The sequence below is a fragment of the Solanum dulcamara genome, chromosome 1 (assembly GCF_947179165.1).
Source record: "Solanum dulcamara chromosome 1, daSolDulc1.2, whole genome shotgun sequence".
NCBI lineage: Eukaryota > Viridiplantae > Streptophyta > Magnoliopsida > Solanales > Solanaceae > Solanum > Solanum dulcamara.
The window spans coordinates 5,351,462-5,370,680 of record NC_077237.1 but is presented as its reverse complement, the minus strand read 5'-3'; the positions used below and the strand labels follow the sequence as shown (position 1 = coordinate 5,370,680).

Sequence of the window (19,219 nt, the reverse complement as noted above, 5' to 3'; positions counted from 1 at the left end):
TTGAGGATCCACATCCAAGCACTTCAACTTGTCTTCTCTGTGTTAGTTGAACACTCCAACTTATAAGATGATCTAAAATTTATGTGTCACGTCAACGTCGGATATCTATGAGACAAAGTGAGAATAAGTTAAGATGTATAGATGTACATTTTCAAAGTTAAAGAATTTAATTATTAAATGAGACTAAGTTAAAATATCTATCTATATATTATCTCATTATTATTTCCATTTGAAATTTTATAATACCTACATTCATGCCTTCTTTTAATTAAATTCTAATATAGTGTGCTCTAGTTCGATGTCAATTTTTCCAGAATCTTCGCCTTTCACTTAAGCTGCGTAGAAAGCCAAAGCCAATTTCAAGGAACAGTGAAGCTTCATGGGGTCTTTTTGTCCTAAATACTTTTGTCCTTCCGTCTTTTCCACTGTTTTTTATTTGAAATGAAAACCTTTTTTATCTTCTATCCTTGGACATTTTATTCTTCAATTATGTTTCTTCCAAAAATACAAAATAAAAAGAACAACACTTTGTGGTCCTTCACTTAATTCAATTCCATTCCATTTTAATGAAAATATGAACAATTAGTATTTCGACGTACATTTTACTTAAAGATCTCTTAAAGTTACCCTACTTTTTGTATATATAAAAAATTATACCTTATCAAAAGGGAGTGTACATAATCAGAGACATTATATAACACCTCCGTAATAGCCATTCTTTGTAACAATACTTTATTTTAATGATTATATTTTATTTGTTTAGATTGATTTTTCATGTGACGTTGTAGTATATGTTTTCTATTATATAGCAATCAAAAAAATCTAAACAAAGATATTATAAGAAAAAAAATTGACTATATTAAATTTCGAACCTAATAACTCAAATTGTCAGCAAATATATTAATATTTCAAACACATAAAATTCAAATCATGTATCTGTCTTTGTAAGTGATAAAGTACTCCCTCGATCCCAAATTACATGACATGATTGAAAATTCAAGAATCAATCAAAAAAAATGATTAATATATTATTAAATATTTTAAATTATTAATTATTATAATTTATAGTACTTGTTACTTTTTTTCTATGTTCGAATTCACGTCAAAACTTAAAAGATTTGGATTTTGAGATTTCAACTCTGTTGTATAAATTGAACCATGAAAGAGTAGTTAAACAAGTGATATAAAGGCCACTTAAACAATCGTGTACTTGGGAGCCCCGAGACTTCTTTATAGATACAGTAATTTTGGTAGAATCGTAAGTACTCATTCATTTTTAATTAGAGATTTTGGGTTTAAGTTCTCCTGAATACGAAATCGTGTTTGTTAGAAAATGTTTTATCATTAATATGAGACTTTTCAATGCGAATTTAAATTTAATCAAATTTCAATGTGGGAGCCGAAACACCGAATGAAAAAAAACCAAAAGTGATATAAAGCCAAGGTAAATAGATAAGGATAATTAACGAAAAAAAAATTTAAAAAAAAATGGATAAGGATAGTAGTTGACAAGTGTCATACCCTATGGCCTTATACCAACATTTTCAAAATCAACACTTTGATCCAAAATATTGTCCCTCCAAAACCACACACTCCATTTTCCCTTTTTTCCTTTCCCCTGTCTTCTTCTTCTTCTTCTTTCCTTCAAACTCTTCTTTCACCTTTTTTGCCCAATTCACTTGTACCTTGTACACTATTTGTTGTTGTTTTTTCTCTGCTGCAATGACAGTAGCAGAGTTTATTCCTTCTTCTTCTACTTCTTCATTGACTAAAAAGGCCAACTTTTATTCATCACAACTTTCTTATGTGTCAACTAAAATCTCCCATCAACGCCGATTAAGCGTTAGACCTTTATCAAGAACTCATAATTATTCTCAAATATGTTGCTCTGTTACTTCCAAGTATGTTGTTATTTACTCTGTGTCAATTTATATGACTTACTTTTCATTTTACTATACCTCGAAAAGAATGTGATGTTTCCTTTATTAGAAACAATTTAACTTTGAACTTCTCATTTTACGCACAAATATCTATCATGCGCACAAATAAATTGGGACGAGGGAATATAAATTTACTTTACAATTGTGTTTTTGATTTGGTTACCTTAATTGATGTTGCAGGGAAGTTCAAGCGCCGACAGCAGTGCAGACTGATGATCCAAAGAAGAAATCAGAGTGCTATGGAGTTTTTTGTCTCACTTATGATCTCAAAGCTGTAAGTTCTTCCATAGATATACCGAAAGGCGGAGCTAGGATTTTGAATTTATGAGTTATGAATTCTAAAAAAGACAAGCTTAGTAGGTTTTGGATAAATTATTTATACATATTTAGTAGATTTTCAAACATAAATATAGGGTCTGAGATTGTGTTCTATCGAACTCGTAAGCAAAACTGTAGCTCCGACCCTGGAGTTAACTTAATGTGCAGAAAAACTTTAACACTGCCAAGTCGTGACTCGTGATCTAAGAGTTTAATGAACAAGTAATGGGGTCTATTATAAGTAGGATATATCGATAAGTAACGAGAAAAATGAGACAGGTAACCTGCTACAACAAGTTATAATACATGATGGTGTGAAAAAAAAATCAGTTTTTATAATTTGAATCCTATAACATATGGAGTAATATACTAAGAATTCTGCAGTATTTTTTTTAGTAGATTAATGTTTGAGCTGTGTTTAGGTATGCCCCGAGTCTATGTTTTAGATGATTGTAGATATATCATAGTACATTGGTTTCCGCATAAAATAAATCTTCTTAACATTTTATTTAACATGTATTAAGTCTCCCCTGTGCACATTTTTTTTAAAGAAGTGTCCAACGAAAAACTTTTAAGCATTAGGGTAGGTTGTCTACGTCACAACCCTTTGGGTGCAGTGCGGGTGCGGCCCTTCCCCTGACCAATGCGGGATGCTTTGTACACCGGGCTGCCTCATGTGATCAACTAGAACATATGGTTCAATGGTGTTTGAAATTAATGTGATAAAAGTAAAATAAACCTTGAAAATGAGTATGAGATAGTAACAAATTAGCTTGAAAATTAAACCCGATTTGCCTTGGCTTATGAAAACTATGAGTTATACATCTATGTCCTTTTCTTTTTTCTTGTGCAAAGGTGATTAATCTTAAGGCATAGACTGTCATCATCAATATCTTGATTATATTTCAATTTATCGTTGGCCTTAATATGTAAGTGTTCCGTCTCAAGAATAATCTCCCTTTTGTTCTTCTTTTTCTCCGGTTACCAGGAAGAAGAGACGTGTTCGTGGAAGAAAATGATAACTGTTTCTGTGTCTGGTGCTGCTGGGATGATTGCTAATCATCTTCTTTTCAAAGTAAGAAGCACTTAACCATTGGAAAGAACAAAATACATTCACAATTTTTTTTTATAATTTAGGAACATTCGTGGAAACAAAATATGGATAGTACTTCTGATTTGTGTAAACAGTTATATAGTCATGTGTCCTGATTATGAGAGTTTACCGAATCTATTATAATGTTGTAACTACCCATACACCGGCATATCTGCAAAATGTGACCGCTCTATTCGGTTCCTCTCTTGAAGAATTACATGTGTTATGGCCCTTGAAAGACAATGCTTCCACTGAATGATATTGTAGCATGAATCAATTATTTGACAATTTTATTGAGCATTATGGTTAAAAACACATCTGAACTATCATATTTTTCCGAGCTTCATTCCTTAACTATCAGTTGTTCCCTTTTCTTACTTGAACTATCACCATCTATGTATTAAAAGTCACTTCAACTATCAAATGTTCCATTTTTTCCCACCTGAACGTTGGTGATAGTTGAGTTGTGTTTTAATGCATAGATGGTGATAGTTCAAGGAAGAAAAGGGAATAACTGATAGTTTGGGTATGAAACTTAAAAAAAAATCGATTGTTCAGGTGTGTTTTTGACCATTAACTCTGACTTTTTGCTTGTTCTTTTAACCAGTTCATCGTAGGTGAAACTGAAAAGGTTACATCATTTGTTTTTGATATCTCAGCTTGCATCTGGTGAGGTTTTTGGGGCAGATCAGCCTATTGCATTAAGGTTATTGGGGTCTGAGCGGTCAATCCAAGCGCTTGAAGGTATATCCCCACTTTCTGTCGACCTTACTCTCTCTTCAGGATCTTTGTCTCTCTATGTAAGGTTCTAGTCCATGTGAATAAGACCTTATTAGTTTATCCTTCTTTATACAGCATAAAAGTTAACCGGTGACTTTGTTGTTCATCGCCTAGGAGCTATGTTGCTTGGATTTTCCAAAGTGTTGTATCTACCAAGAATGCAGCCGTATCTCAAACGCATCTATGAAATTGAATAGTAACAAGTAATCTAAAAACTTTGTACTACGCAACGATCATTGATCATTTAACTTGATCAAATAGAACTCGAGTTAGATTACATTGTTGACGACATAAATTGTATTTCAACAACAAATATTGCACTAGTCCGTACCCCACAATCATAAAATTTATGTGACATTGAATTCGACCTCTAGATTTGCATCTATACCCGAGTAACATAGCCTAGTAGATATACACATGCTTGTGGTCTGGCATTAAGTGTTAATGACCTTTGTAACTTTTAATTCTGGACTTGCTTTCACTTATATTCATTATCGTTATCAAGTTTCATTCCATTAGTTTTAAAAATCAAAATGACTTCTTTACTACTATATTTACTTTTCAAACCTGCTTTGATTTGATTTACTTGAGTCGAGGGTCTATTATGGAGTTCCAATTTTGGCTTATTATCAGCTGTTTATTTGCAGGAGTTGCTATGGAACTAGAGGACTCTTTGTATCCTTTGCTTAGGGAGGTGAATATAGGTATAGATCCCTATGAGGTGTTCCAGGATGCAGAATGGGCACTTCTCATTGGTGCAAAGCCGCGAGGGCCCGGTATGGAACGAGCTGGCTTATTGGACATTAACGGTCAAATCTTTGCTGAACAGGTTTCTTCTTCTTGTTCTCCTAAAATATAACGTTTTCGGGAAAATGACAAAGAGCTGTCCTTTATGGTTGGGGGTTGGTCTAAATTAGCAGCGTTAGTCCTTGACGTTTAAAAAGAACTGAGCAATGTTGGTTTTCGTCACATTTAAAACACATGATGATAGTTATATTTATTCGAAATGGCTCCTGAGAAGCACTTAAGCGAGCCTTTCAAACTGTGAAAAGACATCAAGACAAATTTCTTCCGATTCATTTCCCCCAGTTATTTGTTTTTGTTTTTTTTTGTCTCCTTTCAGTGCTGGTTTTCTGGTGCTGTCTGTCTACTATGCTTTTACTGCTGACCTGGTTTTTCTTAAGGTACAAATTGAGTGAATGAATTGGAAAACGTCCGTCCTGATTGTTTCTTCAGTTTAAGCAGTTCACGTGAGAAGTACGAGATATATTAAAAGACTAATACCCCAAACATAACAACAACAACAACAACATACTCAATGTGTAGTGGTATGTGGGGAGGGTAGGATGTATACAAACTTTACCCCTACCTTTGTGGGGTAGAGAGTTCGTTATGGATAGACCATCGGCTCAAACATAAGCAACTATTTTTATTATTTTCTCTAAAGTTTTATGGTTTTTGAAGTGGTCAAAAAGATGAAAATTTCAAGTCACTATTTTGCATTGTTTGTCAAATGATTACAGGGGAAAGCTCTCAATGCGGTTGCATCTCGCAATGTCAAAGTGATAGTAGTGGGAAACCCTTGTAATACCAAGTAATGAACAATCTCACTCAATTCCATCTCTCTTTTTTTCTATTTCATTCTGTTAATTTTCTAATGTATCTTTTTCTGTTCCTTTTCTAGTGCATTGATTTGTTTGAAAAATGCTCCAAACATACCAGCAAAGAACTTTCATGCCTTGACTAGGTTAGATGAAAATAGAGCCAAATGCCAGGTATATTACAGTAAAATATCTCTTTCCATGATTCATTTTGCATATGATCGTTGAACTTTATCCAATATAATAGTAAAGTCGCAAAACTACTTTTGATAGTATCTGAACTTTACCTCTATAACAGAAAAAATCACTAAATTGTGCCCACTATTACAGTAAAATCACACAACTGTATATTCTTTCTCACGTTGAAGTAACTGAACTTTATCCACTATAACAGTAAAGTCACAAAAAATTCCCACTACAACAGCAAAACCTACCAATCAAAGTGAATTATTGCTATGGTAAGTAAAGTTATGACTTTATTGTTATCGTGGATAAAGTTCAGTCACTTTAATAAAATAAAAACAAAAAAGGGCAGCCGAGTGCACAAAGCATCCCGCTTTCACACAGGGTCTGGGAAGGTCAGTGAGAAAAGTTCAGTTACTTTAATGTGAGAAAAAATATCGCGACTTTATTACTAGAGTAGGCTATGTTGCTTAGACTCTCCAAAAATGTTGTCGCACACGTCTCGGATCTTTCGAAATGCACTACTTAAGGATCTGACACGCACCGGTCAACATTTCTAAAGAGTAAGCAATATAGATATAGTAGGTAAAGTTTCAGCGACCATACATGAAATTAACCTCCCTTTTTTCATGATGAACAAAGAAGTAATTGAGACAACGTCTCATGGTTTGTGCAGCTAGCTCTAAAAGCTGGAGTCTTTTATGACAAAGTATCTAATGTTACCATTTGGGGAAATCACTCAACCACTCAAGTAATTATGTTTCATAATCAATATTTAATTTCTTCAAGCTATATCACTTCATGATTAGTTTTACTAACAACGTGGTTTAATCTATATGTTATTAGGTTCCAGACTTTTTAAATGCGAAAATTAATGGTTTGCCAGTCAAAGAGGTGATTAAGGACACTGAATGGTTGGAGGAAGAGTTCACTGAGAAAGTCCAAAAGGTAAAAATTATCAATTTCAATGTTGTTGTTGTTGTTTTTTGCAAGCACACAGGCGACCAGCTCGACTGAGAAGGGACGCTACTAAAAAAATCACTATTTTCCCACTGAATTTTCCACTGAAAAATGTTCAGTGGCTACTCCCATAAATATTTTGTCATATGGAAAAATTATGAAGTTTCCCACTACTTTAGTGAGAATCGTTTCCCACCATGCATTTTTCCAGTGAGCTTGTTCGGTGGGAAATGAGTGGGAAAATCATGTTCTAAGCACATATTTCCCACTTATTTATTCGCGGTGGAGAAAAACTTTGTTTCTAGTAGAAAGACTAGGTGGGGTATATCCCCCACCGCGGACATCCCTTTGGGATACCACACCTACTGCACCAACTCGGTCATCAATTTCAATGTCGTAAGTTACCTTTCATCTGTTTTTTCGTTAAAAAGTCTCTAATGATAACGTCGATTATTCAGAGAGGTGGTGTACTCATTCAGAAATGGGGAAGATCTTCAGCTGCATCAACTGCTGTATCAATTGTTGATGCAATAAGGTCTCTAGTTACTCCTACACCTGAAGGAGATTGGTTTTCTACTGGAGTAAGTTATGCCCCGTGCCCTTAAAGAACATATGTCTCACTAGGCATAAGTTTCATTTGTAAGAGTAAAAATTACAGACCAACTCATTTGAAGCACAAACGTGCAATTAAATGTCTTTTATATCCACTTACATGTCGATGTTAGTTTTTGGGAGTTTCTTGTTGTATAATTTTGCTACAAATGTGTAGGTATATACAAATGGAAATCCTTATGGGGTAGCAGAGGATATAGTTTTCAGCATGCCTTGTAGATCAAAAGTAAGTCTTTTTCTCCCTAAATTCCTACTTTATCTGATCTAACATTAAGCATATACTATCATAAACTCTAAAAACTTTTTATTTGCAGGGAGATGGTGACTATGAACTAGTTAAAGAAGTAATATTTGATGATTACCTTTGGAGCCGTATAAAAAAGGTACTCAGGCTCTCTTATTTCGGATTTTTGAAATGCATAAAGAGGACTTTTGCTCGTTGAGCGTTTAAACTTTTAGATGAGATGATCACATAATTAAACACATGGTTGAAAGGACGTGTTGAGACATAATAACACTTACTGAATTTTGCAGTCAGAAGATGAGTTGCTCGCGGAGAAAAGATGTGTAGCCCACCTTACAGGAGAGGTAAGTATTAAACAGCAATGAGATATATACTCTTGAAAGCTTTTGCTGCTTCTTTATCTCGGAACGGACCAAGTCAGGTTTTTTTTTCTTCGTTTATTTAGGGTATCGCCGTCTGTGATCTGCCAGGAGATACAATGCTTCCCGGAGAGATGTGAAACCACTAAAGAAACCATTTTGCAGAATGTGTTATTACAGATTATGTTTAAGAGCTTGCATAGATAAAACGATAATGTAAGTGTGTTACCACTGAGAGTGTGTTTGTGATTTATGTACCGTTGATATCAGCCTAACAAGGGAAATAAATAAATGAGACACTTTTGAAGTCACCAATCGAGTCGATTCAATGATTATAAGTTCATTCCATACTACTGGAGTGGTCCATTATAGGGTTATATACATTCTCATTATGAGAATGAACAGGCTCCTTTATGAACTACTACTCCACAGAAGAAGTTTCACCAAAAGAGTTACTAGTCAGTGACGATGCCCAAAAAGAAACTCATATAATGGCATAGGCAAATAGAGTTTTTGCACATTTTCTTTATTCCATGAATAGGATTTATACATCTCGATCGGAAAAGAATTTATGCACAATCAAAATATGTCAGGACCACTGATGGCTATTTATAGAAGAATAAGACTCAAAATTTGAAGGAGAAAAAAATATAGTAGTGATGGACGTAAAGTTGAATTACTCAATGATTTCAACTTGGTCCATCACAATAATATACAATCTCACAAGTAGGGTCTAAGGAGGGTTAGACGCAGCAAATTTCCCCTTCATGCTTCCAAATAAAACTTCACAAACAGTTGCAAATAGCATGTTCAAAGCTTCATAGCTGGAATCTTATTATGATCCAATCACTTGATTGCAACACTCTACTTTTATATAACTAAACCACCCAAAAAAAAAAGGCAAAAAAGGGGGGAGGGCGGAACTATTCTCCTACACATATGCAGTATCAAGTCTTAATTGAGATCCAAATAAAAGACCTGAGTATTTGTGTGATAACATCCACCTCGAGCTTCAGTATGATCAAGTCTACTATAGTGCTGAAAATCCTAACTAGCACAGACTATGGTTCCAATTCTGACGCTCATCAAAAGCATTAGGAACGAAAAAAATATATAATAGAACCAGCCTTTGAAAATCGTCGAAGTAGTCTTTCCTGGATGAATGCTATTAAATGATTCCATGGCAGAGTCACCACTACTACCCCGTGACAGGCCAAAAGATAGGATAATGTTGTAATCCCCATGCTTGCCAGCAGCAGACATGTCTCTAATTTGAATTAAATCAGCAGTGACCTGCACTGAACTAGACAATGAATTCAGACGGAGAATTGCATCTTTTGTAGGGAACTCTGAAGCAAATGCTGGAGGAGCATGAATATTGCCCAACATCTGGCTTGCCTTCTTCATAAATGGATACTGGCAATCTGCAATATTGAAAAGCAAATAACAAATATTAAGGGAAAAGAAGCCCGATTACCAGAAAAGTTAAGACTAAATTACTGGTGCAAGGACAAATAGCAAATATCCAATGGGTAACAAGTCAAAATAGTCTCATCATTACCTGATCCAAATTTAGTTGGTACCAGTTTAGAGGACGATGCAAAACCATTCTTATCTTCACCAAGCCCTTCATTGGGCGCAATAGGTTGCTTAGTTACGTCGCCAATATCCTTCTACATAATAGAAAGCATAATATGTAAGCCTCAGCATGACCACTAGGACAGCTAAGAGAGAACAAAGCAGGAAAATAAAGCTAGTACCTTATCACCCAGCAGTGCTTGATCCAGAATTTGATCATCATTTCCAAAGAAAACTGAAGGATCAAAACCCATATTCTGGAAGTCATCATTTGCATCAAAGTAAGTCAGGTATTCCTCAAGCATGTCGAAATTAGAGCTGTCAACCTCAACCGGATTTGAAAGATCATTAGCTTCGAGGAAAGCTTCGCCATTAAATTGGAGGTCATCAGTCCCATTTACAATTGGTTCATTCAGCAAGTAATCCCCATCTTCAGAGTACATGTTCTTGCTTGATTCACCAATATATTCATGATTGACTTGATCGGCATCAAAATTCTGTTTAACAGCTAGATCAATTGGTTTAATCTCATCAGGTTGCTGCAGCCAATTTTGTGTATCAGAGGAGTTATTCGTCTCCTCCGTACTTCCATTTTCACCATAAGAACAGTCCAAAGGAAGACCAGCACCAGCCTCAGCTGTGCCGGTCCCAAGAATCTGGGGGCAAGAGAAGAATTACCAGAAATCAGAACAAATAGGTTATACCTTTCTTGTAGGATTCTACAAAATTTCACCCGGACTAAATTTCAAACAAGGACTGTACACCTTGTCAAATAATAATGTTTGGTACATTTGTAGAGTAACAGTCATCTGTTGGTTGCGGCTGCATGCTAACTTCTTAGAGTGATTACTCTAAATGACAACTACAAGCGATTATTAACATATAGAGATATAGCAAAGTGAGAGTCGGCTTCGCCGCTAATACAATACTTACGAAGACTATGGAAGTTGTCAAGCTAGAACAGTTTATGCAGATCATGAGAGAGAGACACAGAGAGTTGGGGGCAGAAAGAAAGTGAACTGGCTTTCCACATCACCAAGACATGCAGAAATCAAAAGGGTAATACCATATTCATCTGTGACAAATACCTGGTCAAGTTCCTTTGCATCTAAATAAATATCATCACCAAATACAAATTCCTCAGCAGTCTCATCCTTCGGAAGCACTTGTAAATCATCATCCTCCCATTCCTCCTCTATAAAAGGTGCCCCATACTGTTCCCCGTTCTTCGGCCCTGCACCACTCTTCTGGAAAACTCTGCATAAAACGAATGCATCCTTCCACCAAAAAAGAGAAGAAAATCAGAAAAGGTAATAAAACTATGTAGCAAATTACATGAACAGGAAAATATGCCCCCAAAAGGGGAAAAAATAACCCCACAAGCACTCACAAACAAGGGCAAGGGAGTAGAAAGAAAATTTGCATTCACTCTCTCCATTTGACCACTTACCTTCAGCATCTTTCTATTTCCCTCCAGAAGTAGCTTTGAGGGAACAGGATAAGGACGTGAGATGCTTATAAATTTTACACAAATTGAAAAAAAGTCACTAACCTCCAAAAACAAACATGATTATATACAAACACCCTTCATAAGAATACAGAATAAAAGATAAAACGAAAATAAGAACCCTCACCTGAGGAATTCCAGCTCTATCTAACGCCTCATCAATCAGTCTGTACTCATGCATCACCCAATTAGTCCTCTGACCCTTCGGAGCACGACCACTGTGATAAACTAGAGTCTTCTTCATCCCAACAACCTGAGACTTATTACGATGGACAGCCCTATCCTTTCCGGTTGTCTTCCAGTAGCCTTTTTCTGTCGCTCGGTTGGTCCTTGCTCCATTACCATACTTCTTATCAAGAACACTAAAGAAGTACCACTCCAAATCTCTTGTTTTCAACCTTGACATGCCTAAGGAACCATAACATTACACTAAGCTTACAATATAACTCAAGTATCTAACAATCAACTCAGCCAATGCAATTTTTACTAAATGGAAATAAGCTTTAAACTTTGGCAACATAAAAGAACTATGATAAAATAGGTAGCAGTCAGAATATATACATATACACGATTGCACACGCAGTTCTGGATGAAGAATTGAACTATACTGTGACTCAAATCGAACGAAAGGAACAAGAATACGTTCTTTTTTATCAGGAAAGTAAAAAATTAATAATTAACAAGTAGAACAAGCAATCACCCTAAACCACATTCACCACACATCTAGTACAAGTTCCAATATGATTTCAATATATCCCCAAGAAAAAGGGAGGATAGAACAACTCATAAAATTCTTGCTTTATATAGACATGGTGTACTGGCCACTCCCCGGATGTTCTTTTGAGCAGAAGGTCCACCAGAAACAGCCTCTCCATCTCATACAAAATTATAAACCATCCTTCTCAGACCCCACTTGCGTAATTACATCAGGTATGGTGGTGGTGGTGGTGTACGGGCCCAATTTACTCGCCATATTACACCGATTACCTGTTACCTCCATCCTCCCTAAACGGGCTACACCAGGTATGTTGGTGGTGGTGTACACGCCACCTTACTCGACAAATTACATCGAATACCTGCTACCTCCATCCTCCCAAACCCCACGTGTGAGATTACACCAGATATGTTGGTGGTGGTGTACGGGCCACCTTATTCGACAAATTACACCGGATACCTACTACCTCACACACCAACACAAGTATCAGGTAACTCTATCCCCAAACTCAAAGTTCTAACAACTAACAGAATTCTTAGCAAGTAACCAATAAATTTTGGGCAAAAAATAAACCCCTTAAATCATAATCCTTACCTAAACTAACCCAACCCATTAACAATACATGATCTCAAAGTCGATAGATCTATACAAACAATCAATTAAAAAACAAGAATTTCCCAATCAATCATAAGCTTAAAAAAAAAATTAATTAAAAGGGACTAACCAGGAAGGTCCCATGGTTCAACCTTGTAAATATCAATCTCAGATATAAGATCAGACTTAAAAGCCCTTCCATAGATTTTACGGCGGAGATAATATCGAACCAATTCTTCATCCGTCGGATGAAATCTGAACCCCGGCGCCAACAATTTCGACGATCCTCTCGATTCCATCAACAACCACACTAAAAATTTCAAAAAATTCACAAATAAAATAATTATCTAGACCTTATACTAAACACGGAGAAAAAGAAATTTGAGATTTAGGGTTTTTGACATGTTAATGGACTTCGAAAAAAGCCATTTTTGAACTTGGTTGAAAAGCAGAATTTTGATGACTTTGTAATTAAAAAGCTGACGGTTTGTATAATTGATTTTGGGATGGTGACGTAACTATTTTGGTTTGCCCCTTTGACAAGTTTTCTAGAAAAATAAAATAAGATATTTTTTATAGTGATAACTGATAAGATAAGAACAAAAAGAAGAGCTTATATTATTAGTAAAAAAAATTAATTAGATGTGGAACAAGTATACATGATTTTTTTGTGACAGCTCTTATTGTGTAACCTTGCAGTTGCAGGTTTTTCATATGAAATAAATCGTTCTATTGAAAAAAACATTATATTTAATTACACTATTTTATGATGGTTGTGTACGTACATCATATCATACACTAAATTGCAGAAATAAACTACTTTTAACGTGCATAATACTTCACTTAGCTTTGCTAATAAACATTGGAAAATCTTTTATTAGTTAATAGTTTTTAGCATTATACTAAACACCTTTGAGTGAAAGTGAAATTTCTCTTCTCAAAATATGATCCAAAATCTATTGCCAAATCGATACTTGAAGATAAATTAAGTAAACGTTATCAAAAATAAATATATGATCGAACACTAGTTTAATTTTTGCTCCACAAGGCAAACAACTTTTATGAGAGGCACAAGTTTATACTTTCCAAAATATTGAAGCTACAGATTACAACCAAAGATGCTCAACTTTATTTAAACCGGTTAAACAGACAACGTTATGTTGATAGCTAATGGTGCATAGATACAAGTTTATAGCAAAACTATGTAAATAAAGTTATTACATAGCCAGCCATTTTCCTCTAACTTAAGACATTTCAAGAATGGAGGACTCCAATACAAGGGGGCCCTCCGCTCCGCCAACAACTGCAAAACTAGAATTACATTGGAGATGATGTTACCAACTAACCCCCTCGGACGAGTTTTCTCAAGTCCTCGTTCTCCTTGTTCAAGAGATCGATACGAGATTGAAGAATGTTGATCATAGCTTGAGCTCTCATCACTTCAATCTTTGCCGTCTCCCTCTCCATGGAGACATTTAGTATCTCGTTCTCTAAATTGCTAATGAACTTCAAGTAACCTGGAGGAACAGATTTTTCAAGATTGGAAGAGTCAAAATTAAGGGAGTTGGAAGGTTGAACTTCTTTTGGTTCAAGGGGCTCTAACAAGGGAAATGTTAAGAGAGTAGGGGAGTAATTTGTCGTCATCATCATTGTTGGTGGATCCTGTTGGCTAGTGGTTGAATCCTCCGAACCATTTGCATGGCTAGAGCTAGGATCATCATGCTTGGATCTTTTGCTTTGAGCTAAAGAGAGTGGTTCAAGTTCTTCAGACCTTTCCCTCTTGCAAACAAAAGAAAGAGCTCGAGGCTCAAGCAGGTTTTCACTTTGGCGAGGAGCCTTCCCTAACACATCCTGCTTTGAACATACAACAGTTAACGGCAAGGAAAGAATTACCAAGAACATATTAAAGCATACCAAAGCATACATTAGAAGAAAAAGCCCAAAGTTACGCATAAGATACAATATCCAACGTGCTTGCACATATGGTCATTTCTTGGAAATCTAGGAAGAAATAGCCCAAAAGATGGGAAGCAAAAAAAAAAAAAAAAATGAATACATGCAATTTCTACATAGTATTTTACTTGCAAAAAAAGTCTTAAAAGATCAAATTCCCAAGAAAACAAAGCAAAATAGTGATGAGCATCACTAAGAGATCTTTTTAATTTAGGACACATCAATTTAACTTCAAACTACAGTTCCACTATACAAGCTTTCACTCATTACTGCAAAAAATATTCCACTGTAACTTGGTTACTAATTTACTTGTATTACCTGAAAAAAGACGGACAAATTCTCTCGATTGAAATTTACGACAGATATACAGATGAAAAGGAATAACAAAGTATGAGCTCTAACGAATAAATCACCAAAAACAAAGCACCATTCCAACCACAACTACAATCATCCCTAAACAAACTTGCATCCAACCATATTAGAAAACTAATGAATAACAGTTTTGCAAGTTGAAGTTCATCACAGTTGAAATGAAGAACAAATTAGAACTTCCAATGAATTGGTAACAAGGTATTTATCTACTAGAATTTTTCTCCTAACAAGAGGGGGTGAAAGTAAACAAAAGCATAAAGTACACACACTGTACATCTCAACAAATAATCTATTATCTAGTAATTCAAGATACGCGAGTGCATCACACATTCACAACTCAATTGGTAAATCTAGCGTAGCCCTTGCCAAAAAGGCAGTAAAAGCTTTTTCGTTCCTTTTGTAAGGTAGGGCATAGAAAACTAGGAATTGGCTAGCTCTATTCCACAAGTAGCCATATTACCTATGTGACAACTGCACTTACCTGTGACGAAATAATCTGGCAAAACTAATTGTGATTGTCACATAATCTGAAAGAGATAAATCTGCAGTTTCAGTTATTCCGTATAAGGACTAGACTATATGAAATGAACAAACAAAATAAGAAATCAATCCATCTAATTCCAGACTGATTATACCATTAGCCACCACAAGTCATCTATATCTGTCGTCTTTCCTTTTCAGATGATTGGAGCTACCCTACAAAGTTTGCTCCACCTCGGGCCACTACACTTCAAGCCTTTATCTAGGTTTGGTATCTAGGTTAATGCATGAAATGGGCAGGCCAGTAGATTGATGAAAGTTTGATTTTAAAGGATTGTACTTGGAGACAGAGAAGCAGAGAGACTGAATATTAGTCCCTCTAGTAAGTTAAGGACATATATAGGATCTCTGTGCCAATGAGATGTCCCCGATACACAAATATGTTGAGCCAGTTCAGACGGATATAGAGTACGGAAAACAACCACTCTGCCACCTTGTGCCTTTCACCGGACAAAAGTGAGCTAAAATGAAACCTCAGAAACACTAGTTTTCTTCACGTTCTACTTGGGGCAACAAAAAATTATGAGACTACTAAACATAAGTTAATGGAGAAACTACCGTGTTCTAAGAAGAACGGTAATACAAAGAGGATCAAGAGAAATTAAAACGTGGCAGATGTTCTTGCAATTAAACGCTACAAGGGTTTAGGTTTCCAACGAGCAGTCAACCGCATTCTAACAGAAACTGTTGTTCCTGAAGAACGATAATACAAAGAGAATCGAGAGAAATTAAAGCGTGGCAGATGTTCTTGCAATTAAAAACTAAAAGGGTTTAGGTTTCCAAAGAATAATCATACGAGGAGAAAGACGACAAACAGAAAAACACTGCATCTGCATGTAACGACTCACAATCAAAAGCTAAAAGGGTTTGAGTTTCCAAAGAATAATCATACAACGAGAAAGACAACGATCGAGAAAAACACTGCATCTACACGTAACGACTCACGGTTAAAAGCTAAAAGGAATTGAGTTTCCAAAAATCAGTCGTACGAGGGGAGAGAAGACAGACTTAAAGAACAAAAAATATTCTTAGGAATTAAAAAACACCGAATCTACATGTAACGACAAGAGCGTTCATAATTTCTTGTAATAGTAAGTGGTATCTATCCACATTAATACCAGCGGCAGAAAGCGCGAAAGTTGTATTTATCCGCATTCATAATTTCCTATAATAGTAAGTTGTATTTATCCGCATTAATAGCAGCGGCGCAGAGAGCAGCAATAGGCAATATTTGGATTAAACGCAACAATTCATGCACATTGAAGATCACGAGAATATGAACCTGGTCAAGGTCGTTTCCCTCGACTCGCGCTTCATCACCATTGGTCACGTCATCCTCTGTCTCTCCTCCGGGAACCAGGAGAGATGTGTCGTCATCCCATTCCTCCTCAATAAATGGCGCATATCTGTCGCCGTTAGGAGGCCCTAATCCACTTTTTTGGAAGATTCTACAGAGTACAAAGGCATCCTTTTTCCTCGCAAACAAACAAAACATATTAATTCAAAACTTCAATCGAAAGTAGGTTCACAATTGAGGCGTTCCCCAAATTCAAATTTGTACCTGCACAACTCCAGCTTTTTCCAATTCTTCATCAGCGAGTCTGTACTCATGCATTACCCAATTAGTTCTCTTACCATCAGGAGCTCGACCACTATGGAAAACAAGCGTTTTCTTCATTCCAATAGTCTCAGACTTGTGGCGAACAGGCCGATCCTTTCCGGTAGCTTTCCAGTAGCCCTGTCCAGTGGCTCTGTTAAGTCTAGATCCATTCCCATACTTCCTATCTACAGGACTGAAAAAGTACCACTCTAAATCTCTAGTCTTCAGAGATGAATATACTGTACAAGAAAGAAAAAAGTCAATTCATCAAAGTTTAATAACTACCAAATTCAAGTGAAAAATGTGCTTGTGACGTGATAAATTGATAACACATCCAAACAAAAACAGCACAGCGGTTACAACCGACAGAGAAGAAATGCAATTCTTATGTAGCAGCATTACAACTTTTAGGGACACCAATCAAAAGTCAAAAATGCACAAATCCTCCTAGAGACTAAGAGCACTAGACTGTTAATTAAAATATTTTTTTCATTGGGTTTTGCATGTACATTGGGAGTTTCTCTGACGTCTTTAAACTGATAATAGTATAAATCTTGTCCATACATAAGCTTATTAGAGTGTTAAAAAAAAATGTGTCAGCAATTCCTTCTCCGGCCCTTCTTCTTCAGAAGCAATGAAGAAGAAAAATTTGTATCCATATACTAAAAACTCAAACTTTAGGGCAAATCAACCCTAAAGATACATTTTTCTTATTTAAAAAGAATTCCATTAGAACTCCGAGCTCCATTTTTTTCAATCAATTGAAATTCACTCATAACTCAAACAAATCCTTAGGGTAAATCAACCTTAAAGATACATTTTTCTTTTTTATGAAAAAAAATCCATTAAAACTCCAAAGATTCGTATCCATATCATAAAAAATCAATCTTTATGGTAAATCAACCTTAAAGAAACATTTTTCTTATAAAAAAAATCCTTTAACACTCAGAACTCCATTTTTTGCAATCAATTGAAAATTACTCATCCTTCAAACGAATCTGCATGATAAATCAAACCTTCAAGTTACATTTTTATTACTTATCAAAAAAATCAATTAGAACTCCAAGCTCCATTTTGTTGCAGTCAATTGAAATTAACTCATCCTAAGTGATAAAATGTAGTAAAATTTACAAAACTAAACAACTCATCAAAAATCCAACAAATCAAAAGGCATATAACATAAAAGGAAAAAATTAAACAAAGAAATCACATGCAAAGCTGTGAAAACTGTAACAGCTTGTACAAAGAAATGAAAATTCATATCAGCTGCAAAAAACAAAAGCAAAAAATCATCAAAAAAGTATAGCATAAAAATGTTCAAACAAATTCACAAATAATAACAAACCTGCAAGGTCCCAAGGCTCAGATTTGTAAACATCAATTTCAGAAACAGCTTCAAACCGAAATGGTTTCCCACAAGCCTTTCGCCTTAAATAGTACCTCACCAACTCCTCATCAGTCGGATGAAATCTGAAACCCGGTGCTAAAGACGTCGGTGGTGCTGCCACCACCGCCTTCTTCGGCGTCACCACCGGCCCCACCGCCGGTACAAGAACAAGTGCACCTTCTTGCTCCATTTCCGGCCTAAAAATTCAAAAATCAAACACACCCAGAGTGTTTTTTTTGTTAAATAAACAAATATATATACATATATACAATACAATAGAACAAAACAACCAAAGCCCACCTAAAAACCAAGAAATTGAAAATCAGGATTCCTTTCAAGAAACCCACCACAGAAATAACAAATACATACAAAAAAACCAGAGAGGTTTACTTAGAAAGGGGAAAAGGGTGTTAGGTTTGAGAAGATTAGAAGTGAAGCAAAGCTTAAAAAGAAAGAGAAGAGGGGTTGGGGTGGGGTTGGGGGGTCGGGGGTGGGGGTGTTGATGATAACTTGGATAATAGTGGGAAAAAAAAGAAAAAGAATTGAAGGTAAGCTAAGAAAGGCTATTGCCCATCGGTTAAGCAAGGGAAGATAGAAATGGATGCTTGCTTGACACGGAAATCGAAAATCCAAGAAAAAGCCATTCAAAGGGGGCCAGGGAAGAGGCTGGCGGGGGGGGGGGGGGGGAAGGCTAAACACAAAAAAGCAAAGATTAATGACTTATAGGCAACTTATTGTGTGACCAAATGCTTAGCTGTTTTGTTTTTTGTTTTTTGTTTTTTTTTTTACTTTTTCTTTTCTTTTATGTTGAAAAAAAATTATGTTTGAATTTATTTGGTTTGATTCGGAGTAAAAACATTAAATTAATTAATGTTTGGTGTGA

At 35.7% G+C, this 19,219-nt stretch overlaps 3 protein-coding genes across 4 annotated transcripts; 1 reads left to right on the top strand and 2 right to left on the bottom strand.

The window, feature by feature from the left end:
- The first annotated feature begins 1,528 nt into the window (after positions 1-1,528).
- Positions 1,529-8,440, top strand: LOC129899373 (malate dehydrogenase [NADP], chloroplastic). The gene is made up of 14 exons (XM_055974325.1): positions 1,529-1,901; positions 2,121-2,214; positions 3,247-3,333; positions 4,011-4,095; positions 4,779-4,960; positions 5,655-5,725; positions 5,816-5,906; positions 6,592-6,666; positions 6,762-6,863; positions 7,334-7,456; positions 7,645-7,713; positions 7,802-7,870; positions 8,022-8,075; positions 8,177-8,440. The coding sequence occupies exons 1-14, from the start codon at positions 1,723-1,725 to the stop codon at positions 8,228-8,230; spliced, it is 1,335 nt and encodes a 444-aa protein (XP_055830300.1). The 5' UTR covers positions 1,529-1,722; the 3' UTR covers positions 8,231-8,440.
- Positions 8,441-8,833: 393 nt separating this feature from the next.
- Positions 8,834-13,033, bottom strand: LOC129899361 (NAC domain-containing protein 53-like). Of its 2 annotated transcripts, none has more exons than XM_055974313.1 (6): positions 12,615-13,033; positions 11,303-11,583; positions 10,757-10,945; positions 9,851-10,324; positions 9,652-9,760; positions 8,834-9,514 (listed from the first exon to the last, which is right to left on the bottom strand). In XM_055974313.1, exons 1-6 carry the CDS (start codon positions 12,781-12,783, stop codon positions 9,138-9,140), a joined length of 1,599 nt encoding a protein of 532 aa, XP_055830288.1. In that variant the 5' UTR covers positions 12,784-13,033; the 3' UTR covers positions 8,834-9,137. The 2 variants fall into 2 exon arrangements, with proteins under 2 accessions (XP_055830288.1, XP_055830281.1); XM_055974306.1 differs by having other exon boundaries at positions 9,652-9,763; positions 12,615-13,030.
- A 557-nt stretch (positions 13,034-13,590) lies between these two features.
- On the bottom strand, positions 13,591-18,962 carry LOC129899383 (NAC domain containing protein 52-like). Its single transcript, XM_055974336.1, has 5 exons — positions 18,637-18,962; positions 18,295-18,533; positions 16,911-17,188; positions 16,632-16,817; positions 13,591-14,335 (listed from the first exon to the last, which is right to left on the bottom strand). Exons 2-5 carry the CDS (start codon positions 18,524-18,526, stop codon positions 13,826-13,828), a joined length of 1,206 nt encoding a protein of 401 aa, XP_055830311.1. The 5' UTR covers positions 18,527-18,533; positions 18,637-18,962; the 3' UTR covers positions 13,591-13,825.
- Between the last annotated feature and the right edge of the window lie 257 nt (positions 18,963-19,219).